Source organism: Pyricularia grisea, assembly GCF_004355905.1.
Source record: "Pyricularia grisea strain NI907 chromosome Unknown Pyricularia_grisea_NI907_Scaffold_1, whole genome shotgun sequence".
Lineage (NCBI taxonomy): Eukaryota > Fungi > Ascomycota > Sordariomycetes > Magnaporthales > Pyriculariaceae > Pyricularia > Pyricularia grisea.
Window position 1 is genome coordinate 4,888,480 of NW_022156716.1, and position 24,026 is coordinate 4,912,505.

The window sequence follows — 24,026 nt, forward strand, 5'->3', positions numbered from 1 at the left end:
CCCCCCCCCCCAACACTGCGACGCAAGAATAAACCGTCGATAGAGTGATCACCACAAGACTTTCATGATGGAGTCACCTCGCTTAAGTTATCCCCTTATAAACTGGCCCATAAGAGTCACCCGACGGTTAGTTTGGGTCGGGCGCGGGTGCAAATTGGAACACTCTTTAACGCCTGCAGATGACCATGCTAGCCATCAAAGCCCGCTGCATCCAACACAGGGTAGGGTTACTACAACAAACTCTCTTGGCTATGATGCGCCCTGGCCAGATTCGAAAGAACTACACTTGACAAGCAGTGAGATATACCTCTATACACGCTCTGAAATTAACAAACTACAGTCCATCTTCGGCGTTCTTGACTGTTAGCATATAAGCCTCTTCAGTCAGCTTTGCCAATCTTATAATTTCTCAGCTCGGAGTCGGCTCCTGTGAGAGTTTTCTCGTGCGACATAGCTTCCTCTGATGGGCGAATTGGCATGATATGACCCATGCGGGAAAATACATCTTGCATCACCTCCTGCCCATGCGATGACGCCGCTAAGATATTCTCCTGCTCGCCACGATCAAAGGCTCTTTACTTATCAGGGCTTGCTTCATTGAGGAAAGCTTAGTCTCAAGATTGATATGACTTACGGGATAGCTTTACAGGATTCACTTGGTTTATTTACTACTTACGACCCCCCGATTAAGCATTAGGAACGTGATACCTATTCATGCATATTGTATTCCAGGCAAGTGCCATATCGTTGCCAACCAGGATATCAGAATAGCTGCATAGGCCTTTGCTGCCCGACGAGGTTATGAGTAACACAACCTTTTCTATCCTTTTGATTTGGACTCCATCAAATCTCAATTTGTTTGTTGGCATGGTTGAGTTTATCGCAACTAAGACTAAGCATCAACATGCAGTCGATATTGTCTTCATGCTTTGATGAATGGCCCGAAAATAGAGAGATAAAGCCACGCCCATAATTACAACTCGAATGAGAATAATTTAGGCAGGCTATGTGCTCATTCTGAATCATCCTGGTGTCTAGAACTACTGTGATACCAGACAGTACTTCTTCCCCAAAACGACAACAAACGTGACGTAGAGACTCGTCGGAAAGGTGTTCCAAAACAAATGATGACTTTGGATCTCCTGTGATTTCTTAATCATGGGAGTACTTAATTAGGTATCCGGTCCTCACAATAAAGGGAGCGGCATTTTCTGCCCCAACAACCTGACAGCACGGCCTACGAGAGACCTGCCTGCCCAGTGCGATTCTCATGAGACAGATTTGCCCCTGGCCGCGCCTTCCATTCTGGGCTCTAATCAGGCAGAACAGTTCGTAACCTCCGTTTACCAGAGCAGCGGAGAGGTACGGCCCAAACACCCCTTGCTGGCACATCTCAAATTTGCTGTGTGGCGGCTAAATGCAGCTCTTTGTCCTTTGCGATCACGTGCATGATGTTGGTAGAAAGCTTGAACTTACAGCTAGCTGTTCCTATCAGCACTGTTTCAGTTTCCTAAGTACTGGCTCGGAACCTTTTTATCACAACCAAACCCACATCAACAGCCACCACCACCTCATCCTACCTACCTTACCTAGGTAGGTATCCAATTACAGCTGAGCTCAGCATCCAGAGCAGGCATTCCATTCCTTTCCATCGCAAACAATGCCTACAAATCAAGCCCATATTTGACAAGAACACAGCAATGTTCCAGGCTTGACCACCAAAATTCGTAAGACTTGTTGCTCGAACGGAACACCTTTCGGTAGGTGATCAGATGAGGGGTCATCCAACCGATTTCTCTTATTCCCGGTTTTGAAAAAGCTGCCTACCTATCTACCTTACCTTACCTTACCTTACCTTACCCTTACCTTTTTCACCTGCCATATCCTACCTGCCTAGGATCCTGTATTGAAGAAATCGCCAAATTTTCGACAAGACCATTGTTTTCATCTTGGTCACAATCTCCCTCATCGGCATTCGCCCACCATGACCAGCCCGGATCTCTTTGTGTTGGAATGGAGAGACCAAGAAGATCGTGCTGTCGCGCAATACAATGAGGTGAACAAACGCCGCAAATTAGAGCAGGAGAACCTGGCGCTCAAAACCCTGCTGCGCGAGCACGGTATCTGTTGGTCGCCCAAACTGAAGCACCGCCCCGAGTTTTTCGATGGAAAATTCGACCACCGCTTCTCGTCTGATGGTCACAAGGTCCGTACACGTGTCACACGTGCTCAGACTGCCGCCCAAAAGGCTGTGCAAGAGGCTGCTGAGAACGGCCTCAAGCTCCCGATGGAGATTCTTTTAATGATCACCGAGTACGCCATGGTAGGCAACAATCCGATCATCGACCCTTTGTCGAAGCCATCGCGGCAAAATCTCACCAAGGCCGAGTCCAAAAAGGGCAACGAGGTTGCATATGGTCTTTTGGGCGTGAACAGAGCCATCAGAGGAGAGGCTTCTAGGATTATGTGGTCCAAGAACACATTGACCTTCACCACCATTGATGCCCTGTATAACATGATCCAACTTCCTCTGGCCGTCCGTTCTGATATCAAAAACATCAATCTTCGAGTCATTGCTCGTTACTACCACGAGAAAGACGACACCGTTACCCTCAAAAAGAGCAGGTATCCGAACCTTCCTCGCACTATTGAGTTACCCATCAACAAGCGGCCCAGATCACACAGGGCCGCCCACGGAGGCTTTCGCAGCTACTCGTGGCTTCAGATTTCTGATTTTCTGCAAGCACTGCTGCCTCCTTATGATCCGGAGCATTCCAAGGATAACAAGCAACCAAAGAGACAAGCCCTTCTTTTCCCGAATCTGGACACCATGAGAATCGACTTGATCAATTTCGCCCAAGACCTTCTCCGCTACGTCCCAGGCAACTGCATCCACGATATCGCGGCCCACGAGCTTGTAAGCGTGTTAAGCGAGCTCACAGTCACGGGTTTACCTTGCTGTCAACTCGGAATCAAGGTTGGAATGGATCTTTCCCAGATGCTCCGCGACAATGGTCTCTTTCTCGATGCTTCTAGCGCATATATCATGCCGCGGGGAAAGCGGGTCACGCCCGTCGGTGGCAAGATCCCCATGTCGTCCAGAGTTATTCGTCCCCGGATTCTGATGGAAATGACCGATGAGGATAAGGAGACCTTTGACATAACCGAAGAGGGCAACATTCACTACATGCCCAACATCTACGGCAGTCACCCCCACCCACACTCCTTGGGCTACAACCCTGACCCGGTGCCTCTGACTCTCAAGGGGCCGTACTCTTGCGAGTATGATCAGATTTGGAAGAGAGTTCCAAAGACACTCGGTTCAGAGGAGCGGGAATGGGTATCGTTCGAGAGTGATCTTGGACTGAATGAGGATGATGTGATCTGGGATAGAATCTCAGATTTGGATCTCGACTCAGAAGACGATCTTTCCGACTACCACTCCTTTTTAGATCCAGAGGACAAGCGTGCCGCGTGCCGCAAGTGCAACAAAGTTCACTGGGATCCCTATGATTCGGAGTGAGAGCCGGTTCATTCATTCCTCCTGTCATTGCTGCATAATGACCACGGAAAATTCAGAAAGATCTTTTGATTTATGTTCCGGGTGTAACATACAGCACCCTACCTTAAGAAAAGAGCGTTGGAATTTTGGTAGTGTACTCGAGAGGGCACGTTATTTGATCTGGCCCGTGGGGGTTTCATGATTTTGCTATCATCCACAGACTGCTTCTGCTTTGGTGGCATGTACTGCTGAATACAGTTTATGTGGTAATAATGTAGTCAAGCGGTCTGAAAAAAAAGAGAAGAAAAAAAAAGATTTCTCATTTTTGACGATTGAAGGTCTTTCAAGTTTCCAAGTTGGCAGGGAAGTTCGAATCCTTGTAATGTTGAGCAAAAACACTGCGAAACCCCAACTAAGAATCGTCATGTCGTATCGTGGGGCCTGATATGCACCCTACTAGGTACCTACCTACGAATGTGTCTAGACGAGACCCAGTGGAGTAGCATACCGATCGGATGGCAAGTTTCGCTGTACAGATATGACGGGGAAAACAAGCCTGGGGGTGCCCTACGGGCGGGTCCGGTCATCGAGAAACACCTCTTTCTCTCAAAAGGGTAATTAACTTGAACTCCCGGTAGGCTAATCAGGCCTAGGCTGGTGGTAATTCTCCTCACATGCCAACCATCCCGTCGTCTCTCTCAAGGATACAACGGCCCCTGTCATCATGCTCGGAATCTAACTTTATTTATTTTTTACAATGGTAAAAAGAGGGGAGTAGAGCTTAAAATGTTATCTGCCGCGGCTCATGCTCGTCGATGTATGTAGTCGATCAGAGTTTGGTTGGCATATTATGCTCGCCTCGATCGGACGAGTTATGAAGCCTGTGCATGATGGAGAGGGTAAAAAAAAAAAAAAAAAAAAAAAAAAAAAAAAGAGCAATAAACCATGCGATATTGGACTGTGGCGAGCATGCATACATTTCCAAAAGTTGAAAACGACAAAAGGAGTCCCATGCGTGTCGCTAAGCAAAACACATTGTCAAGTTTGCCGGTTATCTGCACAGCCGTCCCATCAGTAAGATCGAATTGAGTCCTTCCAAGATGCTTGGTTCATACACACCCCCGCACTTTCTAATGACCAAGGCCAGAAACGTCCTGTGTTCCATGTTCTCCTTTGTGTGCTGCGTTCGTTCCATTGTGAAGAAAAATGAAGAATAGGAAAAGATTAATTATAACCAGAAACCTCCCAAGCACAAATCTCCCAAATAGTAAACTCCTATAACCCTGACCTGTATGATGAAATCAAGCAAAACAACGCCACATGAACGAAGGAAAAAAATAGGAGAATAGAGAGTGTATGTCCGGGCAGTAAAGTAAGCCAAAGGGTAGAGGGGAGAGTACTCATATCACGTCAAACTTTAATAGCGTTAAACGTGACCAAGTGTCGTGAGAAGACGCGCCGTGTACAGCGGCCGAGCATGCCTTAAATCCATGGTGTTCATGCATTCGGAATGCAGGGGTTGAACAAAGGTAACAAATCACAGCTACTGCCATGCTGGTTGCGGGCCGATACCATACATTGTGAACTGAGGGGCCGTCTGGTTGACGTCGTTATGGTCCATACAGGCCGACGGCACTCCGCCGCTCGATGTCGCGTTGACCTGTGGCTCGATGCCCCTCGTGTCAACTTCCGTATCTGGCACGATGGAGAAGCCGGAGTTTTCCAAGTTGATCCGTGAAAAGACGTCCCAATCTGTCCCGTCAAGGTAGTTGCCGATAAACTGATCAAATGTCGCATCCATCGGCCCAGGCATGGGTAATTGACCACTGGCTGCTTCCCCAGAAATTATGTGGTTTGTCTGGGGAATTCGAGAGAGCTGCGAAGGACTGCTGTTTTCGCTCTTGACGTAATCTTGTGGTACCATCGATCTCAAATGCTCGATGTACGGAGGCGTGGTAAGTTTAATGCCCATTTGCGTTGAGCAATACTCCTCCCTCACGTTCCAGCCTTTGACCAGAAGCGATGCCAGCAGTAAGTTTTCTTTTCTCGCGTTGACTTTAAGTAGTTCTGGGTGATATGGTAATATGTTCTCGATAGTGTCCCAGGCACGATCGACCAGAGGACCCGAGGGTCTTTGGCTGAGTTGTCCTGCCAGGAAATTGAACAGATCATTGTGGAACTGCAGCTTCAGAAACCAAAGAAACGCGACCTTGGAAGAGTTCCGGTAGCTGACTAGGCAACTTTCGAAAGACTCCACTGCTATTTTAAACATGTGGTCGATATGTGTGTCGATTGTTGCATCACCAGGCTCGAGTGATGTCTTGATGCGCTCCATGATGGTGGCCTGGAATTCAATGGTGAATTGGTGAAGAGGGCCTGCGGCAGGATCGCAGTACTTGTCAGTAAGCTGGAGCAAAGATTTCGAAAGCCCATCAATCATGCCGCGGAACTCCTTTATCTTTTCTATGCTCGGTGCGCCTGGAAGATTTTTGACCTTCTCGTCGTTGTAGAGGAAAACAGGCTCAATTCCTGGGCTCTCCACGATAAAACGGGCAACTTTGTTCGTAATCAGGACAAAGATCATCTCGGTCGGGCCATCTCGGTCCTTGACGGGCTCAGTCGCTGAGGGATGCAGATCTGCGTCGTTGACGTTCTTGGGTTCTTGGGTGTCCCAGGCTCTCGGGAGGAGCGAATGGCCTAGCCCTGACATGAGAGCAGTCTTGAACTCCATTGACAATATCTGAAACCAGAGACGTCGTCGCATCTCAGTCTCGAAAGGTGGTAAACCCAGCATTGTGCCGTCCCGATGTATACCCATCTTTTGTGCTATCCTTATTACCACACCAGTGAGCACCCATGCTGCATGCATGTTGTATCTGCCCTGAAGCGAGATCTGATGTATGATTAAAGACACATGTTAGTATTATATAAACATCGATGTTACTCAAGTGTCACAGCGGCAACGTACAAGATAGTGAACGAGCGCTTGTAGGGTGGTTAAATCGTGAGTTTTGAGGAAGCCGATGCGCATTAGACTCGAGCGAACACCCGAGGAGAATCGATGGAGGGCCGCATCCCGGCCATATCCGAGTATAGATGTGCACTCTGCATCGGACAAAGAGACAGCAGCGAGCGTATAGATGGAGAACAGCAAGGCCTCGATATTCTTTGGCAGCGGGGCGCCAGCAGTAGCTTCAACCAAGTATGGCTGGAGAGACGGGACATGGACGAGCTTGATTACGGGGTTTACCCGATCCAGGAACACCTGCCACAAGCGGAAGATGTGCCCTGGGCTTGGTTGCAACTCCACGGCGGTCCCCGCGGTTTGTGGGGTCTCGCCGCCAAAGAGGAGGTCTGCGTTCATATCCGGGGTCATGTAATCGGAGGTTTCGTCTTCGGGAGTGGTCTCGTCATGGTCAATGATGTCACGCATCGCCCGGAGCTCGTCATATATAGTGCTCAGCATGTAAGAATCCACGAATCGAACGCTTCCGTCCTCGTGAATCAGTTTGCCGTGGCGGTTCCATTCTGGCAACGGCTCCTCGCTCTTGGGTGGACTCTGGGAGAAGCTGGCGCTTTTCGTAGTCAGTCTTTCGATGTCGGGCTTGCCGTCTGGCGCGTATTCCTTCAATAGTTCCTCGCAGCGCGCCAGTCTCTCCTGAAGGTCTTGGTTTGGCCTTCGTCGCTTGCGCGCAGGCGCAGGCGTACTCGGGGTGCATTGTACATTAGCCTATTGTAGCCAGTGAAATGCAGGAGTTAGCAGGCGAGATCAAGCGCGAGATGCGGAGGAAGACAGGTCAAGATTCGATGAAAATGGTGGGTGCGCTATTACCCTCTGACAATTCGCGCACGGAAAAGACCTGTCGCATTTTATCTTGCGATGCTGTGTACGTTTCCACCTCGTTGGTCAGCCTGTGTCTTGTGTGTGCGCGCACGCCGTTTCTTCCGGGCCGGTTGGTGGTTATATTTTTACCTGACACAGAACGCAGGCGAGGATGCGGGGTGTTTTGCCCGTGACAGAACCCGCTGTCGCGCTCGCTGCGGCCGACGACATTATCGCACTCCACTGCTCCTCTTGTTGCGCGGAAAGAGTATGACGACCAAAGATGAATGATGAAGAATAAAAGTAAAAAATATGAGCACACTGGTTGGCACTGGCAAAGGACAAAGAAAAAAAAAGGTATCGTGACTAGAAACTGTCACAAAACCAATCGAGACAGTAGCTTAGACATCAACGAGGGAGTGGGCTGGGCTGAGCTGTCTAGTTCCAGGCTATTTTTTGCGGATTGGTCAGTCTCGATCTGAACCGTTATGGTCTGGAACGGCTTTCATCAAGGCTGGGGGCTAGTGTGGTGGGAATTCGACATGCAGGACCATCCCTGTTATCTCCCCGACGTGCTCCACCACAAAAAAAAAAAGACATTGTTCATGGTTCGTCATACCCGATCATACATAAGCAAAAAAAGAGTTTCGGGAATCCTAATGACGGGATTGAACGTCTTTAATTTGGTACATACTTTGCATGCATACCTAGATACATACATCCTAAGTAATTACTAGCCAAGGTAAATAGGTTCGTAGACAGACCACTCTCTAGTTCTAGGTCTGGTACATAATTCATCATAGTTAGGTACCTTACCCAGGCACTTTGATTGGGATGTGGGAGGAGGGGTAAGACGGAATAAAGTTGGGAGAAGAAAAGCGGAGAGGGCCAAGCGGTAGGGGAAAAGAGATATATACCTAAGGTATATAAAAAAGGAGAAGGTAACGTAATGTACCTAGGGTAGGTCCCCAGCATAACCCCTAGAAATCAGTAAGTGTGATTCACAAATTTTGATCCGGAAAAGGAGAAGTTGAGGTTCCTGGAAAAGTCGACCGTTTCAATCCCCGACTTGATTCACTACCTATGATTACCAGGTTCAAAACGACCGATAGGGGTTTCCCGCCGGGATCCGCGGGTAGCTCGCGTCGCGATCTGAATGCAATACCCGCTACACTGCGTGAAATTTTAGAGCCACTGCCACCCTGCGCGCGAGGATAATCCAGCCAGCATCGGGTCTTTTTTTTTTTTTTATTAAAAAAAAAATCCGCTCCTGCTGGCGTACTGGTACGCATGGTTGAGTACGGAATACTCTTCAGCTGCTGTCACTTTATAAAGCATATGATTAACGCAATCCCATTGTTGCTTTATTGGGGAAAACTTGGAGCAAATTGTGATTTCAGGTTTTGCTTGCGACAGAGTTCGCAGCTTAGAAATCTGGTCGGCAGGTATGAGAGCCTGTGCTTATCCAGTTCCGCAGGTCCTACGTGTCAAGTCATGCTACGCTGAGACTTTTGGTTTGACATTAAACTTGAGGCTCAGCTGTAGATGACTCGGACCAAAGTACACAACGAGTTAGTATGGCATGCTGTGACTCGAGCAAGGTTCTAGGCCGGCTACTCCACGGATGATGTAGGTGATGCGGTGAAGAGGGTCGGTCGATAGGTGGGTGGTTCGCGGGCCGGGGCACCCGCTGTCAGGAACCCGTCGGGCTTCTATTGCGATCGGATGCTATCCAGTCTCTAGGGCGCATCGACGGAGTGTCTACCCACCTACCTAGGCAGTATGTTGCTGTCATTGTTAGCCTCCTGGTTTCCGTTAGGCTCAATTTGATCCCAGATGGGAAGCCTGGCATGAAGAGGCTATTTCCCAAGTAATAACCCTAATAACAAGCCGTAAAAGAACGAACCTTGTTACTTTATTTAAACCTGTATATCTTTTTAGTTCTACCCCGTAGTCCCTACCTCGTAAGTAGATCAAAGTATGCTGATCTGTTTTTTTTTTTTTGTTTACCCCGCCAACCTTTTGTTCCAATTCTTTTCGGTACTTACGACGTCCATAGTCTATTCTAGTCTAGTATTCATAGAAGTAGACCCTTGCCTTTGGTCGCCCACTCTATCAGAGTTCATAGATGAACCCGGGTTAAAAAATTGCTATTTGTGGTTTTTATTATATTTGAACTATATATTAAGCTGTAATATTTATAATAAAATACGTTATAAATATTTTGTTAATTATTATTTATTTTCTCATGTTAATTAGTATTCCGAATTCTTTCAAAAGGTTTCATGTTAAATATTTAATATATTAATTTGTTTGTAAGTTTTTTTTTATTTCACCTATTTATACAGCTTGATAGATTTTAAACGTAATTATAATACTACTTTATATATATATTATTTATTATTATAATGAAATATTATATTGAAATTCTACGGAGTATTTACGTTAAACTCCTCCCATACATATGTATAGCATATGCGTTGCATATGCCATTACGGAGTAATTGTCTGTTCTCCGGGTCCACTGTATGTGGGACGACCCATTCGACCCGCTTTGTTTGGCCAATTAAATTGCAGGACACATGGGCCCCACCTACGTCCAAAAAGACAGCCAATAGAATTGGGTCAATTAAAAGGTGTTAGCGTAAAGTGGAGCAAAAAAAGTTCGGTTGCCGACCCTGAAGACATTGCAAGAGCAGGTATCATCATCATTATTACGGTTATGAGAGTATTTTACTCCAAGACCAAATTGCTCAGTCACTTTACTTCTGTGACATTCGGGTTGCAGGGTCTAAGCTACTCGTGGTCATCGTGCACTGCCTGTCAGAGGTAGCGAGGACATCTACAACCCTAAGCTAACATGCTTCCTGCGGTACGTGACTGGCTCCGACTTCGGCATTCGCCATCGTGGAGGTCTGACGATGCTTTGAATAGAGACATAGCCTGGCGCTCGTCGCCACGAGAGGCTGTCGCAGACTTCCCAGCCTTGTGCCGATCGCCCGCCGTACACAACAACTCAGGCCGCTGAGCTCGACTCCCAGGATACGACAGAATGCGTTCCACTCACAGCTGCAAGACACATCCTCGGACATGTTATCCTCCTTCCCGACACCGCCGGCAAACCCTCAGACCCTCACCGAGAAGATCGTTCAAAGGTACTCTGTTGGCCTTGCCCCTGGAAAGAAGGTCAAATCCGGTGACTATGTGACCTTGTCCCCACATCACTGCATGACGCACGACAACTCGTGGCCTGTCGCCCTCAAATTCATGTCGATCGGAGCATCCAAGATTCATGACAACAAGCAGGTCGTCATGACCTTGGACCACGATGTCCAGAACAAGAGCGAGTCCAACCTCAAGAAGTACAGACAGATTGAGGAGTTTGCCAAGATGCACGGTGTAGACTTCTACCCTGCGGGCCGTGGTATTGGGCATCAGATTATGGTTGAGGAGGGCTACGCTTGGCCTGGCACTGTTACAGTGGCGTCGGACAGCCACAGCAACATGTACGGAGGTGTCGGCTGTCTCGGTACGCCCATGGTTCGCACTGACGCCGCCTCCATCTGGGCTACCGGGAAAACGTAAGTTGGGCTATATGAAGATATCACGAACCACGGCAGAGACGGAGTACTGACTGCGATACACGTGGATAGGTGGTGGCAGATTCCCCCTATTGCCAAGGTGACATTGACGGGTGTTCTACCCCCTGGTGTCACGGGAAAGGATGTCATCGTCGCACTTTGCGGTCTGTTCAACAATGATGAGGTTCTTAATCACGCCATTGAGTTCACCGGCTCTGAGGAGACGATGCGCAGCATTCCTGTGGACGACCGTCTCGCCATCGCAAACATGACCACAGAATGGGGTGCCTTGGCTGGACTTTTCCCGATCGATTCCGTCCTCCGAGGCTGGCTCCGCGGCAAGGCGACCACTGCTGCCATGTTTGGAGGCGGCCGGGACGTTTTCAATCATGAGAAAATCGAAGAACTCATCCAGAACCAGTTGAGGGCCGACCCTGGAGCGAAATATGCCAAGTCGCTTTACCTGAACCTATCAACACTGGCCCCCTTTGTTGCCGGCCCCAACTCGGTCAAGGTCGCTACACCCCTCAAGGACCTTGAGGCTAAGGATATTAAAGTCAACAAGGCCTACCTAGTTTCGTGCACGAACTCCCGCGCTTCCGATATCGCTGCCGCAGCAAGAGTGTTCAAGGAGGCTTCCAAGGATGGCAAGCCCGCAGTCGTTGCGCCTGGGGTGAATTTCTACATCGGAGCCGCCTCTACCCTTGAGCAGGCCGCCGCCGAAGAGGCCGGTGACTGGAAGGTGCTGCTAGACGCAGGTGCCCAGGCCCTTCCCGCAGGCTGCGGACCGTGCATTGGACTAGGCACGGGTCTTTTGGAGCCTGGTGAGGTTGGAATCAGCGCGAGCAACCGCAACTTCAAGGGTCGGATGGGGTCAACAGACGCCAAGGCCTACCTTGCCAGCCCGGAAGTTGTAGCCGCTAGCGCTCTCCAGGGAAAAATTGCCGGCCCTGGCTGGTACCAGAAGCCTGAGGGTGTGGAGAAGGTCATTATCGGCGAGGGCAACGGTGATGCATTCCTTGACATGGCCGTCAGCGTAGAAGAGGCACTGGCCAAGTTGGTTGGGGAAGCGGAAAGCATGATTTCCGACGCTGAGCAGAGTCTGGGCAGCTCATCACAACCGGCTGAGAGCGCAGACGAGGAAACCCTCACCGAGATCCTGCCTGGGTTCCCCGAGCGAGTCGAGGGTGAAATCGTTTTTTGCGATGCGGACAATATCAACACGGATGGAATCTACCCTGGCAAGTACACATATCAAGACAATGTCTCGACCGAGAAGATGGCCGAGGTGTGCATGGAGAACTACGACAAGAACTTTGGCAATGTTGCGCGGGAGGGTGACATCCTGGTGGCGGGTTTCAACTTTGGCTGCGGCAGCTCCCGTGAGCAGGCCGCCACGGCGATCCTGGCCAAGCGCATCCCGCTCGTGGTCGCGGGCAGTTTCGGCAACATCTTCAGCCGTAACAGCATCAACAATGCCCTCATGGGCGTCGAGGTGCCAAGGCTCGTTCAGAGGCTGCGAGAGACGTTTGGCGGCAAGGAGCAGGGCGAGGATAGCAAGGCACTTACGCGCCGGACGGGGTGGACATTCGTCTGGGATGTCAGGAGGAGCAAGGTCACTGTGACCGAAGGCAGTGGCGGTGAGACCTGGAGCCAGAAGGTTGGCGAGCTGCCTCCCAACGTCCAGGAGATCATTGCCAGGGGCGGGCTTGAGAAGTGGGTCAAGAGCCAAATCGAGGCTTAGATGTGTGGGTAGATGTCAGTTGAACAGGGTACGTCATTCTGTTTCTTATTGATTGTATAATATTTTGTTTGGGGCTGCCATGTTCCACGCATGATGTGTTTATACCAGGATCTTTGGGCTATTGCAGGGCGTCTAAAAAGGGAAATCTAGAGAGTCATTCTTTTGCCATGCGCGAGTCATTCTAACAAGCACCGGGAACATTGTTTTTGCGCGATAGAGATGTTGAAATTCAGAGTTGTATTTTTGGAACACAAAAAAAGAAGACCTCACGATATTTACAAGGAAGAGGCGGTCATTGCAGGTATCATATGAACTCCCCAAAGATCCTCATGTCCCCGCCAACCCGGGAGGGGAAGGGAAAAGAAAGAAAAAAGCCAGTGCGCCACCGAAGATGTTAAACCTAAAAACAAAGAGACGAAAATAGAAAAAGCGAACCAAGGAAAGGAAAAGAAGAGGGAAAAAAAAAAATAAACGTTGAAAAGAAAAGAAAAAAAAAAAACATAACCCAAAAAAAATCATCCCACCAAGCATCAAAATCATGCAAGCATGTAGACGAAAGCAGCAAGAGCGGCAAGCTGGAAGCCAGGGTTGATGGACGAGGCACCGGCTGTAGGGAGGGGCGTGCCGGGCCTGGTGGCGTTTCCAGTGGTTCCAGTGGTGCCAGAGGGCCAGGTGGAACTCGGCGAGGTTTTGGTGGATGAGGAAGCCGTGCTGGTCTTGTAAGGAGCCGTGTAGTTGTCGCCCACAGTGACGGTGACGGTGACGGTGACGGGCATGCAGGTAGGGACCAGACCGGTCCCCCAAGGGCCCTTGAACGTCATGGTGGGCATGTTGCCGGCGGACCTGGACAGGGTGCTGTTGGAGAAGTTGCACGTCTTGACGATCCTGTCGATGTTCTCGCGCTGGGCGCTGGTGGCCTTCTGCGAGGCGAAGCACTGCTGGCAGGCGACGGACGACGCCCCGACCTCAAACTCGGTGTTGGTGCACACGCAGTTGGCCTCGCTCTTTTCGCTGTTGTTCTTGTCCCGGCTGTTGTAGCAAGACTCGCTCAGCTCCTGGATGTCGGCGCAGGTCTCGGTGCAGGCGGACGGGATGTCCTTCGAGTTGATCTTGAGCTCCGTGCCGGCCACAAAGGGTGCCAGGGCGGCGGTGGCGAGGAGGAGGATGGATGAGGAATGCATATTGATTGTTTCTTGTGCACGATGGAGAAGGATTTCTAGATGAACAAAAGGAGAAAAGGAGAAGAAAAGAAGAAGGGGGAAAAAAAGAAGAAAAAAAAGAGAGGAAAACAGAGAGTTAACGACAGTAAAGAGTGTCTGAGTGAGCGAATGAGTATTAACGGAGAAGGAAAAGGCGATTAGAGGGGTTGAAGACTCGAAAGTAGTCTGGGGGTAGAGAGAGAGAGAACCAAAGATGTCAAAGGCGAGTTGGGATACGGTCAATATTTAACATGATTTGTCTTTGGTGATGCCATCAACATAAATCCTTGGAATTGAACCACGGATCCAATCAGTTACAAACATAGTACACCCATATTGCGGAAGCCCATAATGATCGCCGCCAGGTCAGCAGCAAATAATTTTACTGACAATGGTTGCATATTGGGGCGACCCTGTGATATGTGCTATATCTTGACCACGTATTTTCACAATTGTGTCACCACAGCCACTTTTCCCCACTATGCAATGGAGACTGGGAGGGAGGGGGAAGCAAGCAGCCTTGGCAGGTGGAAAAATAGCTTGATGTTCCCAAGTTAGGAACTTAGGAAACAACTAGCTGTCAAGAGTGCCTCGGGAATCGATACCCCTGCGGTTTCGTTGCAAGTATAGTGGCGCCTAGGGGGGCGTTTTTTATGGGGAACATTCTTGCAAGCCAGCGATTCATTTTACGTACAGGCCTGTACAGACTGCCTTGCCCTTGAAATGGGAGTCATGCGACGGATCAAGGAGCAAGCATCAGCCCGCACGCAAATCATAGATGGGAATAGCCCCAAACACGGCGGCATGCGCCACTCTGCTGGAGACGTGTGCTCTATATATGTGTCCACTGGAGCATCATTGCCGAGCGACTACAGCGAAGAAAAGAAAGAAGACAAAAAAAAAAAAAAGAAAAAAAAAAAAAGGTGTAACCATGACTCTGTTTCCTCAAAGGCTTTTTAATGTTTAATCAAGGTGATACGGCCATGATTAAGCTACATCTTTCTGAATTTTAACATGGGGTTTATGGATTTGAACCTGACGATTTTGTTCGGTTGCTGCCGCAAGACATCAATTCCCTTGTCAATTACCTACCTGGGTGGGTAGGTTACGTAGGTAGGTATCTACCGCAGGCAGATTCATTAATATAATATTATAAATTATTGACAATCAGGGTCTGGTCACCCATGCGTCGACTGTCGAGTGAACATGGAGGTGTCCGCGACGAAGTTGCAGTTCATACTGTTGCAGAGCCTCGCCCGATATGGTGCCAAAAAAAAAGAAAAAAAAAATCAACAGGGCTCTTTACTACAATGTGTTCAACCAGCTACGGCTTTACTCATTTCAACTGATTGACGTTTCTTATGCATGAATTACAGACAGGTTATTGTTAGCTTGCCGCACCATCCTTGTATTCTGTACAAACGTTCTAGGATTTGAAAACTTCTTGTCGCCGCATTTCCGAGGCTCTAAATGACAAGTTCAGCCGATATTTGAAAAGCTCGCTGTCTGTTCAAGGGGGGGCAAAACATAAAACCTTAACAAATACAAGGAATACTTGCAGAAAAGAGCCTGGAACTTCATGCAATTGGTTTGACTCTGGCTCGTTGTTTTGATTGAGGCTCAAATAGGGTATTGTATAACCCCAAGAGACACACAGCATAGATCCTTGAACTATTCTGAGAAGCAATGCTTGATCAATATCAAATTAATTAATAGTTAAATGCCGACCTCAAGTTGCAGGCAATCTACTAACTCTGAGTAATTCAATGGCTTTCACAACCAATGTATGTATTCAACTTCGTATGCCAAACCTGAAAAAAAAAGCCAGTAACCGCACTTGCATTAGACAACTTGGCTTGAAGCGTTTAGGATTAGATTTATTGGGCTTATCGAAAATATTGATTTTCTTTATTAATCCTCCACCATTTGAGTTGGAACAAAAGAGCCGGTTCCTTCTCTGGTTGAATTAGTTCTAGTACTATCAAGTTAATCTCCATATATACAAAACAATACAGCAACTTTGATTTGAATTGCTGTCTAGACCCTCAATTAGATAAGAGAGGGGGTCAAGACATCATCTATCAAATAAAGAAACACATTCAAAACCTTGAGTAATTGGGGATAAGCTCTGGGAGCTGGAAGAGTGAAAAACAAAAGTATTATTCCTTCAGGGTGCCATATAGTATCAAGATGTAAATGAAGCTATTTCAATACTAATTGAGTGTAATCTCTGAGCCTTGCAAAAAGACTTATCTTATGAGCCACGTCGAGAACTTGAATCATTTAACCATAGTCATGGGCACTGTTTTGATATTTAAAACATTTCAACTTTAAGCTGGAGCTTAGAGGTCTCATGTGAGGCCTGGATCTTGTCTTGGCTCTCTAGAAAGGTTCCAGGCTGCTTTATACTCAACAGAGGTGGTGTTTGAGCTACTCGGCTCTACCTTTCGAATAGGAATTTACCAATACATATTGGGTCTTTGATTCTTGGTATGGACAAAGTCGATCAAATCGCAGGCAACGACGTCAAATCCAGCTTTGCCTGATAGGCGCCCACTCCAAGAAAGGTAGTATTCCGGGGTCATTTCAGAGTCACAAGTTAGAAGTATGCAGTCATTTACTTTCAGGCTTTTGTATAGATGAAGGGATTTGTTTTCTCTCTCATGAGACGCTGCAAGTTAAAAACCGTCTATCACGAATTATGGTAAATCTCGAGTGCATGGTGGCTGTTCTCCCCTTCACGCCACTCCAGATTTTTGAGATTACTATTATTCTCTACTTCTCTACAGATGTGATGCTTAGGCCTTTGAAGAATAATCATGAGTGCGTAAATGCTCATTTTCCAACGATGCAAAGCTCGACATCAGCCACGGGATGGTACCTGGTTCTGACTAAGGCTACAGGTTATTTTTGCAGGGAAATACGACCTTTTGAGGCCAAACCTTACTCATACTTGTCATGAACTTTTTTTTTATAACAACAAAAATAGACTTAGTTTGATGTTAGATAAGATTACTTTCCGATTCCCTGAGTACATTTTCCCCACACCTGTAAATTCGCGGTCAAAGCCGTATGTGTAGTTAAACTCGCCATCATGGATTTCCTTGTTGGTCAATTACTGAATAGTTTAACTAGGGCAGAGACAGAGGATATTTTCATCGATAAAAAATCTTTCATTAAGCATGAAGCTCGGGAAAAGTATGATATAAATAAGGTACTGTTGGGTATTCGGTGGTCCCGATGGTAAGGTACATACGTCAAATTAGCAGCATCCCTCTTGAAAATAGAGCTCATATTTCAGGATGCTCCCAGGGCATTTCACCATTCTCTTTTGGATGCACCACGCATCGTGTAGGTTGCAGTGATAGATTGTTAATACTACCTCCAAAACTCTATTTTAGATAGGTAGACTGGTACTATTTTGGGGAGTTCCAAAAGGGGTATTACATATTGATAGTGTTGACCTTCACTCAGCCCGGAATCTACAGCAAGGAATCTCGTTGTTTCCAAGCCCGTCCATTTGTGCAATATGTCTTTGAAATATAAAGTGTTTGCATTTCGCAATTTGACTTAGACACCATTTCACATTTGCCAGGCCAACCACCATCGTTTCTTGGTTCTTTCTCTCTCTCTCTTTCTCTCTTTTTTTTTCTTCTTCTTTTTCTTGTTCGTACGGCCTAGGTCGGTTCATAATCGTACTTCAGTCTGAACTCTTCAAATACCTCAGACCTTATAAAAACTTAATTGCAACAATGCTAGGCCCTGCTCTGGTCGCCTCTCTGGCCGTTCTTTCCTCGCTCCTGGGCGGTGTCAACGCTGCCGGCCGTCTCAGTCCGAGCCGTCTCATTCCCGGCCGTGGCAATCACGGCCGTGCTAATACCAACCAAGCCGCTCTCAGCGGTGGCAGTCCCAGCCGTGCTAATCCCAATCAAGCCACTCTCAACGGTGCCAATGCCCACCACCAGGCCACTGCCCAAGGCTCCAGCGTTTTGAGCAACCAAGCTCCACAGTTCAACCGGCTAGTCTACGTAGCAAGCCCCTTCAGCGCGACTGAAATCCTGATGAAAGGCGGTATACGAAGTACCGGCGCCGGCCATATCGACCCAAACATCCCATACGCCGGGCACGTCTATGTGCAGACCCAGGAGGAGACCCGAATGACAGCGAAAGCATATAACAGCGACCCGTGGATAACGACCACCGTCGAGAAGGTACACGCCTGGTGGGGTTTTGGGCAGGTATATAAGGAGAAAGGCGAGATGTTTTATATTTACCACGTCGAATCAAGCGCCATTAACGATGATCTTATCCAAGGCGATGCCAAATACAAAGAAAGCATCAGCAAATTCCCCTTGCAAGACAAATGGTATGAGGTGCACCCGTTATATAACGTCAGGATTCCATGGTACGCCATCGTTGGATGGGACAATGTCTCGCCGAACGGAGAGAGTCACTATGAGGAGAACAAGGTGCGGTATAGCATACCAAATATCGATGTCTGGGGGCTCTTCAGGAGTTAAAAAAAAGATATTTCATCAAGGGGGGCACCAGTAATGGAAAGTCCTTTTGTCGACTTTTATGTGTGGGGTCATTTGGTTTGTAAGGCTTGCATCACATCTTTGAGTGGCAAAGCACTCAACTCTTAGTCGGTATTTCTTGTTTGCATACAAAAACAAATCGAAAAAAAAAGACTTTGGAATTCTATACTATCTGTTTCTATGCCGACCAACGTCCTTTCGTATTTCTCTTCATAGACTTTTCACACCAACAACACCCAGTGCCCCCTATCCCTGCTCGGTTAACCGATATATTCTCAGGTCTCCAATGAACCATTCACTTTCCCATCAGCCCCGGCATTCAAGCGACATCCTTGATCCGAGTCCGAAGCCCACGGCAGCCCCAGATCTTGCAGCCGGGATCACTGCGTTTCACGGTTTGTTAGAAAGTCAGCATGAGAGCAGCAATGTAAGCAACACCTGGCTGAACTCCCAGACGTGCGGATGGTTCAACGGGACTTCATGTAAGTTGCCCTTTTTGTCCCCCGTATGCCCTGAGTTTATCGAATCAAGACACCCAGGCAAGTCCAAGAAAATTGGTTTGCAAATCTCAACAAAATAAAAGCTGATTCCCCGCCTCTTTGTAGCACTGCCACTCACATGCGACAAGCCATGGTCGTGCGTTACAGACGAAGGCATCGTTGCCTGCCACTCTTACCCCTGGACGGTTCTGCATTCTGTATGTCTTGACTACCAGGCCCAACAGCTCGGTAAATGCACCAGCTTGGGAGGTCTAACAGGATGCTGGTTGGCCCCCTTTTTCCGCTTCCTGTCTTCTGAAGTTAACTCCCCATCTAACTCCATCGGATTGTTACCCCCTATAGCTCTTCGGCCCAGTATCCGGCATGCCTGACATATCTGTGGACGGAACCGCCTCCAAGATCACGGCTGGCTTGCGGAAAGACCAGCACGATCATTTACATGAACGACCGTCCCCAGTTTGTCATCGACGCGGAGCGCACAAGCTTGTCGTCCTCGCCAAAAAGCGCCACTGCCTCCGCGACATCAATCAGCGGTAGTTTCCCCACCGCTTTGGATCCAACCGGCAACGGACCGGCCAACAGAGACACGGGAAACCTTGCCGGAGTCATAGTCGGGGCAGCCATCGGTGGTCTGCTCATAATCGCCATCCTGATCGCCGTCATAGTCTGGTTGTGTCTACGAAGCAGGCGGCCCCAACACAGCACTACAAGAGACCGGATGGATGATGAAACCGCTCGCGGATACAATTTGCAGGTGCTGTCAACACCAGGATTAAGCAGAATCTCGACACTGGTTTCTGCTGCACCGGCACCGGCACAGGCTGCAAGTGGAGGATTACCTGGAGCGCCCACGGAGGCAGCTCACTATGCTCATCCGCCCGGCACAGCTTTATAGATGAACAAACATACGGGAAGTAAAACATAATGTCGAGGCGACCCTACTTATATCTTGGACTGGCTGAAGTTGAGTCAAAATTTGTAGCCAGGAGGCACATGTGGATAGTGGATCGGGTTGTAATCGTGAAGCAACAGATTCAGCTAAAAATCTTCAAATGTTGCCCTGGTCAGCCTGCAACCACTGCATGACCACAACTAGTATAATGGACATGTGATTTGACAAACACACGCAAGGCTCAGATCATATTTTTTAATGCAAGCAGATGTCACATTGTCTGAAATTACTTCTTTGACGATGCAGGGACAGAGCTACAACCAACACCAGTATTCCAATACGCCGAGTTGTTGATGTAATCAGAAATAATAGCTCTATACGTAGTTGAGCATGACAACCACTAATGAAAATAGAGAGATAACACCATGACACTCACTGAATGGAAGTAAAAAAAAAAAAGTAAAAAAGAAAAGTGAAAAAAAAAGACAACGCGCCTGCCATAATCCAAGCTTCACAAGAAATGACTATAAAGAAAATGCGTCCAAGCTTATTAATCAGTCATCTCTGCATCCTCCTCAGTCAAGGTCAAATCATCCTCAAAAGCCATTTGGATCTCCATGACTTGTCTGAGCTGCTCAAAATCCAGCTTCCGCCTCTTGTAAGCAGCGAGGCTCTTTGCCGTCCTGACGACGTTCTTGATCTGCCGGCCGTTGAGATCCCCCTCCGCGAGCTTGTCGTATCCCTGGTCGTCAATATCGACGCCGCCGTCCACCGCACCCAAAAAGTTGCGCCAGATGCGGACGCGGCTCGACACGGGCAGGTCACCATAGCGCAGGGGCACGTGGATACGCGACTTGAAGGCGTCGTCAAACGTCTTGATGCGGTTGGTGGTCATGAACAAGATGCCGCTGTAGTATTCGAGCGTGCGGAGGAAGATGCTGACGAGCGAGTTGCGTTCCATGTCGTGCAGCGACCGCCGCTCGAGGAACACGTCGGCCTCGTCGATCAGCAGCACCGCCTTCCACGCGCTGGCCAGGTCAAGCGTGCGCGCCAGCCGGTCGTCCAGCGCTGCGGCGGACGTGCCCAGGTCGCCCGAGGACACTATGTAGAGCGGGCGCCGCGAGAACTCGGCCACGCACTCGGCCGTCAGCGTCTTGCCCACACCGGGAGGGCCGTGTAGAACCAGGATCAGCCCTTTGCCCTTGCCCTTGACGATGTCGTCGAACGAGTCGGCCGCCCGCTGCGTGTGCTCCGCCACCAGCGCCTGCACGAGCTCCTTTTGGCTGTCCGGCAAGACCAGCTGCTCGAAGCAGCCGGCGTTCCAGTTGATGGGGCGGACACTGTCGATGAAGAGGTCAAAGAACCTTTTCTCCGCAAACGAAAAGCCGCGGACCAGAGCCGACGCCAAGATGCACTGGTCGTCCGTCAGGGCCGTGTATGTCTTCTCGCCGGACGTAACGAGCTCCACCTCGTTGGCTTTGTGCTTCTGCTTCCTCCTGCGGTTCTTCTCGTGCGTTGCCAGCGAGCTTAAGAACGGCGTGACACTGAAAGAGGTGTTGCCGTTGATACGGTGGTGCGTGAAGCAGTCAATCATGGTGCGGCTGTCGATATTGAAGCGGTTGTGTTCCTCATCAAGGGCGATGCCGCGGTACTCAACAAAATGCTGCCCGGCATGGGCCTCAAACTTGCGGCCGCGCTCAAGCAGGAACTTTTGAACAGCTTCAGGGTTTGGATGGAACGACATGGGGAAGACAGGCAATGAGTCAATGGGTATGGCACCACCCATCTCTGGGATCAGGAGGTGCGAGACGCGGAGACCAAAGTCGTCGCCGTCAAAGTCGACGTATTGGCCTGCCAGCTGCAGCGCCGGACCGCATCTGGTGTTGACATAGTCGTACGAAACAAGCTTAAAGGCCCGACTCTGTCCCAAAACTGTTGAGTACAGCATGATACCAGGTCTGAAGATGGTCCAAAGAAGAGGATATGTTATCAGTCCTCGCTGCTTCAGATTCTCAACCTCCTTGATCTTGTCGGCAAAGTGCTCGCTGATGAATTCTATCAGGAGACCCATGTGGGCTGCGCTCTCAGACTCGGGATCTTCCTTCTTGAGCTCCTCGGTCCTCTCCCTGAGTTCGGGATAGTAGTGATATAGAACCTTGGGGTCAAACTTGAGAGATATGTCCTTTGTATGAAACGAGATGCCAGGAAATTCACCAATGATGTCGCGGAGAACGTCTTTGATGGCAAGCGAGTTGACACTCAGGCTGGTCTCGGTCACAACCCTGTTTTGAGTGTCATAGACGCGAGTGATCGTGAGGGCAAACTGACTCCACCAGTTGACCTTTTGGTCGGGGATCTCTTCATCTTCCTTTGGCTCTGCAAAGTAAGCCTTACCCTTCTTGGTCCATCTCTTATCGAGATGCATGAGTTCGGCCCTCATAGGTGCCTTCTCAAGCTCCTCCCGCTTGCGCTTCTCCTCTTCAGTGATAGTATCAGCTTCATCTTGGTCCTTTTGCTCACGGGTGGGACGTTTCGTCACGGTCCTCATATTGACGGTAGGGATGGACGTGTACGGGAAAGGGTATAATGGGAGGTGAAGGAAAGGGGGAAATATTGATGGGTTAAGAATTAGCAAGCACGGATTTCCAACGGAGGGAGCTTTCCAAAGCTTTATAGACAAGATATAATGCATCGTTTATACTTGTATCCTTCGAAGCACGTGATAAAGATGGGCAACTTGATTCCAGGCACCAGTAGGCTATTCCCATCCCAGCTTTTCGAAGGCATTTTCTGAGTCACACCCAAGAGCCTGTATGATGTAATGCGCACAGATGAGGCACGGCAAGGAGGGCAATGGGCACTATTGGTTACTTTATGACTTTTGGTAGGGTGTTTGGGATGGTCCTGTTCTACCGATAAAAGTGTGTAACAAGCGAAGGAACATCATAAGAAGTGATAGACATAGATAGAATGTATAATCGAGTGTAAAAGGCCTTGTTAGAGCTGATAACATATAGAGCGTATAAATTATAACTTTGTAGATGTAGATAATATTCTTGTAATTAGGAGTAAACTACCACCAAGGCATGACAACAAATCTCCCCAGGCCGAGCAGAGCCTCATTTAGGAGTTTGATAGGGAAATATGGGCATATCCATATCGGTGTATGACTGACAAACTTGTCCTAGGTGGGGCCGCTGCCTGATGCTGCTCCGGGGTGACACTGATACTTGCGGTTCCGAGTCGGTAGTAGACCCCATTTTGGACAGGCTAGAGTAGTTTGCTTCTACGGTAATCAGAAATCACCGATGATGTATTGGAGGTGACTGATTGCCTGAGGCAGTCAAATCCAAGACAGCTATGTCCTGATGTCTCAAGAGCACCTGACGCAGGATATCCGTTGATCTCCGCATCCTCCAAGGCCTTTCTAATCCATTTCTGGATTGTACTAGACTAGACCTAGGATTGGGTTCTGGGCGCAGACTCAACAGGAAGCTTGAAAGTGGGAAGAGGAAAAAAAAGGAATGATAGGCAAAGCTGGTCGCCCCAAGAGATAGCAGTTTATCTGAGAGCCAATCGAGTGCCAACACATCAATGCATCTGTAGCAAGACTGACGACAATAACACGGCGGCCGCAGCCAACGCGACCGTCTTCTGCTGTCAGCCCCAGGCCCGTTTTGAAACGATCATATCACCAGACTCAGCCTCAGGATGTTATAAAGAAGTTTGGGAAGCACCTGTACCACCGGGAATTAATGCCTGGTATGACATAAGGAGAGAAAAAGATGGCTTGGTGGCTGGGGGTTTCCAAGGATGGATTACATCGGCATGCACCGTTCCTTGAGAGTTGGCTTGATTCTGGCCAAAGCCTCGCCTTGGGATGGAATTAAGTGAGTCACTTGACCTGTGGCGTGCTTTGGTCTTCACGTAGCATATAAATACTAGGTACGTGCTACTACCGGTAGACAAAGTGCACAAGAGAACGGAAGAAAACCAGTCCAACCTAGTCTGTCTAGTGGGCGCTTGATTGGCAGTAGTGTGGATGGTGCCTTGGGTGCCTAGTTTTAGCACAGCAATTGACAAGCTATGATGCGTACTGTACCTGTCTGTACTCCGTACCTTAACAGCCCCTGGTTTTCTTTTTTTTTTCGCAAAAGATGTCTGAGTCTGGATCATATGTTGGCAATTCCGACCTGTAAGAATTTTTGATGCTGCAACGTCTTCTACAGAAGATAGCAATACTGGTAG

The 24,026-nt window shown here is 48.7% G+C and overlaps 7 protein-coding genes across 7 annotated transcripts; 4 read left to right on the plus strand and 3 right to left on the minus strand.

Moving 5' to 3' along the window:
• Window positions 1-1,984: 1,984 nt before the first annotated feature.
• PgNI_01488 (uncharacterized protein) lies at window positions 1,985-3,523 on the plus strand (the record flags this gene model as incomplete). The annotated part of the gene is made up of 1 exon (XM_031121559.1): window positions 1,985-3,523. One exon carries the CDS (start codon window positions 1,985-1,987, stop codon window positions 3,521-3,523), a length of 1,539 nt encoding a protein of 512 aa, XP_030986188.1.
• An 884-nt stretch (window positions 3,524-4,407) lies between these two features.
• On the minus strand, window positions 4,408-7,752 carry PgNI_01489 (uncharacterized protein). Its single transcript, XM_031121560.1, has 3 exons — window positions 7,476-7,752; window positions 6,471-7,232; window positions 4,408-6,395 (listed from the first exon to the last, which is right to left on the minus strand). The coding sequence occupies exons 1-3, from the start codon at window positions 7,554-7,556 to the stop codon at window positions 5,046-5,048; spliced, it is 2,193 nt and encodes a 730-aa protein (XP_030985914.1). The 5' UTR covers window positions 7,557-7,752; the 3' UTR covers window positions 4,408-5,045.
• Window positions 7,753-10,072: 2,320 nt separating this feature from the next.
• Window positions 10,073-13,031, plus strand: PgNI_01490 (uncharacterized protein). Its single transcript, XM_031121561.1, has 3 exons — window positions 10,073-10,196; window positions 10,259-10,905; window positions 10,978-13,031. The coding sequence occupies exons 1-3, from the start codon at window positions 10,185-10,187 to the stop codon at window positions 12,647-12,649; spliced, it is 2,331 nt and encodes a 776-aa protein (XP_030985812.1). The 5' UTR covers window positions 10,073-10,184; the 3' UTR covers window positions 12,650-13,031.
• A 154-nt stretch (window positions 13,032-13,185) lies between these two features.
• Window positions 13,186-13,830, minus strand: PgNI_01491 (uncharacterized protein; the record flags this gene model as incomplete). Its single annotated transcript, XM_031121562.1, has 1 exon — window positions 13,186-13,830. The coding sequence occupies one exon, from the start codon at window positions 13,828-13,830 to the stop codon at window positions 13,186-13,188; it is 645 nt and encodes a 214-aa protein (XP_030985811.1).
• A 3,770-nt stretch (window positions 13,831-17,600) lies between these two features.
• On the plus strand, window positions 17,601-18,368 carry PgNI_01492 (uncharacterized protein; the record flags this gene model as incomplete). Its single annotated transcript, XM_031121563.1, has 1 exon — window positions 17,601-18,368. The coding sequence occupies one exon, from the start codon at window positions 17,601-17,603 to the stop codon at window positions 18,366-18,368; it is 768 nt and encodes a 255-aa protein (XP_030985810.1).
• Window positions 18,369-18,672: 304 nt separating this feature from the next.
• On the plus strand, window positions 18,673-19,781 carry PgNI_01493 (uncharacterized protein; the record flags this gene model as incomplete). Its single annotated transcript, XM_031121564.1, has 3 exons — window positions 18,673-18,813; window positions 18,992-19,083; window positions 19,229-19,781. The coding sequence occupies 3 exons, from the start codon at window positions 18,673-18,675 to the stop codon at window positions 19,779-19,781; spliced, it is 786 nt and encodes a 261-aa protein (XP_030985809.1).
• Window positions 19,782-20,328: 547 nt separating this feature from the next.
• On the minus strand, window positions 20,329-22,326 carry PgNI_01494 (uncharacterized protein; the record flags this gene model as incomplete). Its single annotated transcript, XM_031121565.1, has 1 exon — window positions 20,329-22,326. The coding sequence occupies one exon, from the start codon at window positions 22,324-22,326 to the stop codon at window positions 20,329-20,331; it is 1,998 nt and encodes a 665-aa protein (XP_030987455.1).
• Window positions 22,327-24,026: the final 1,700 nt, after the last annotated feature.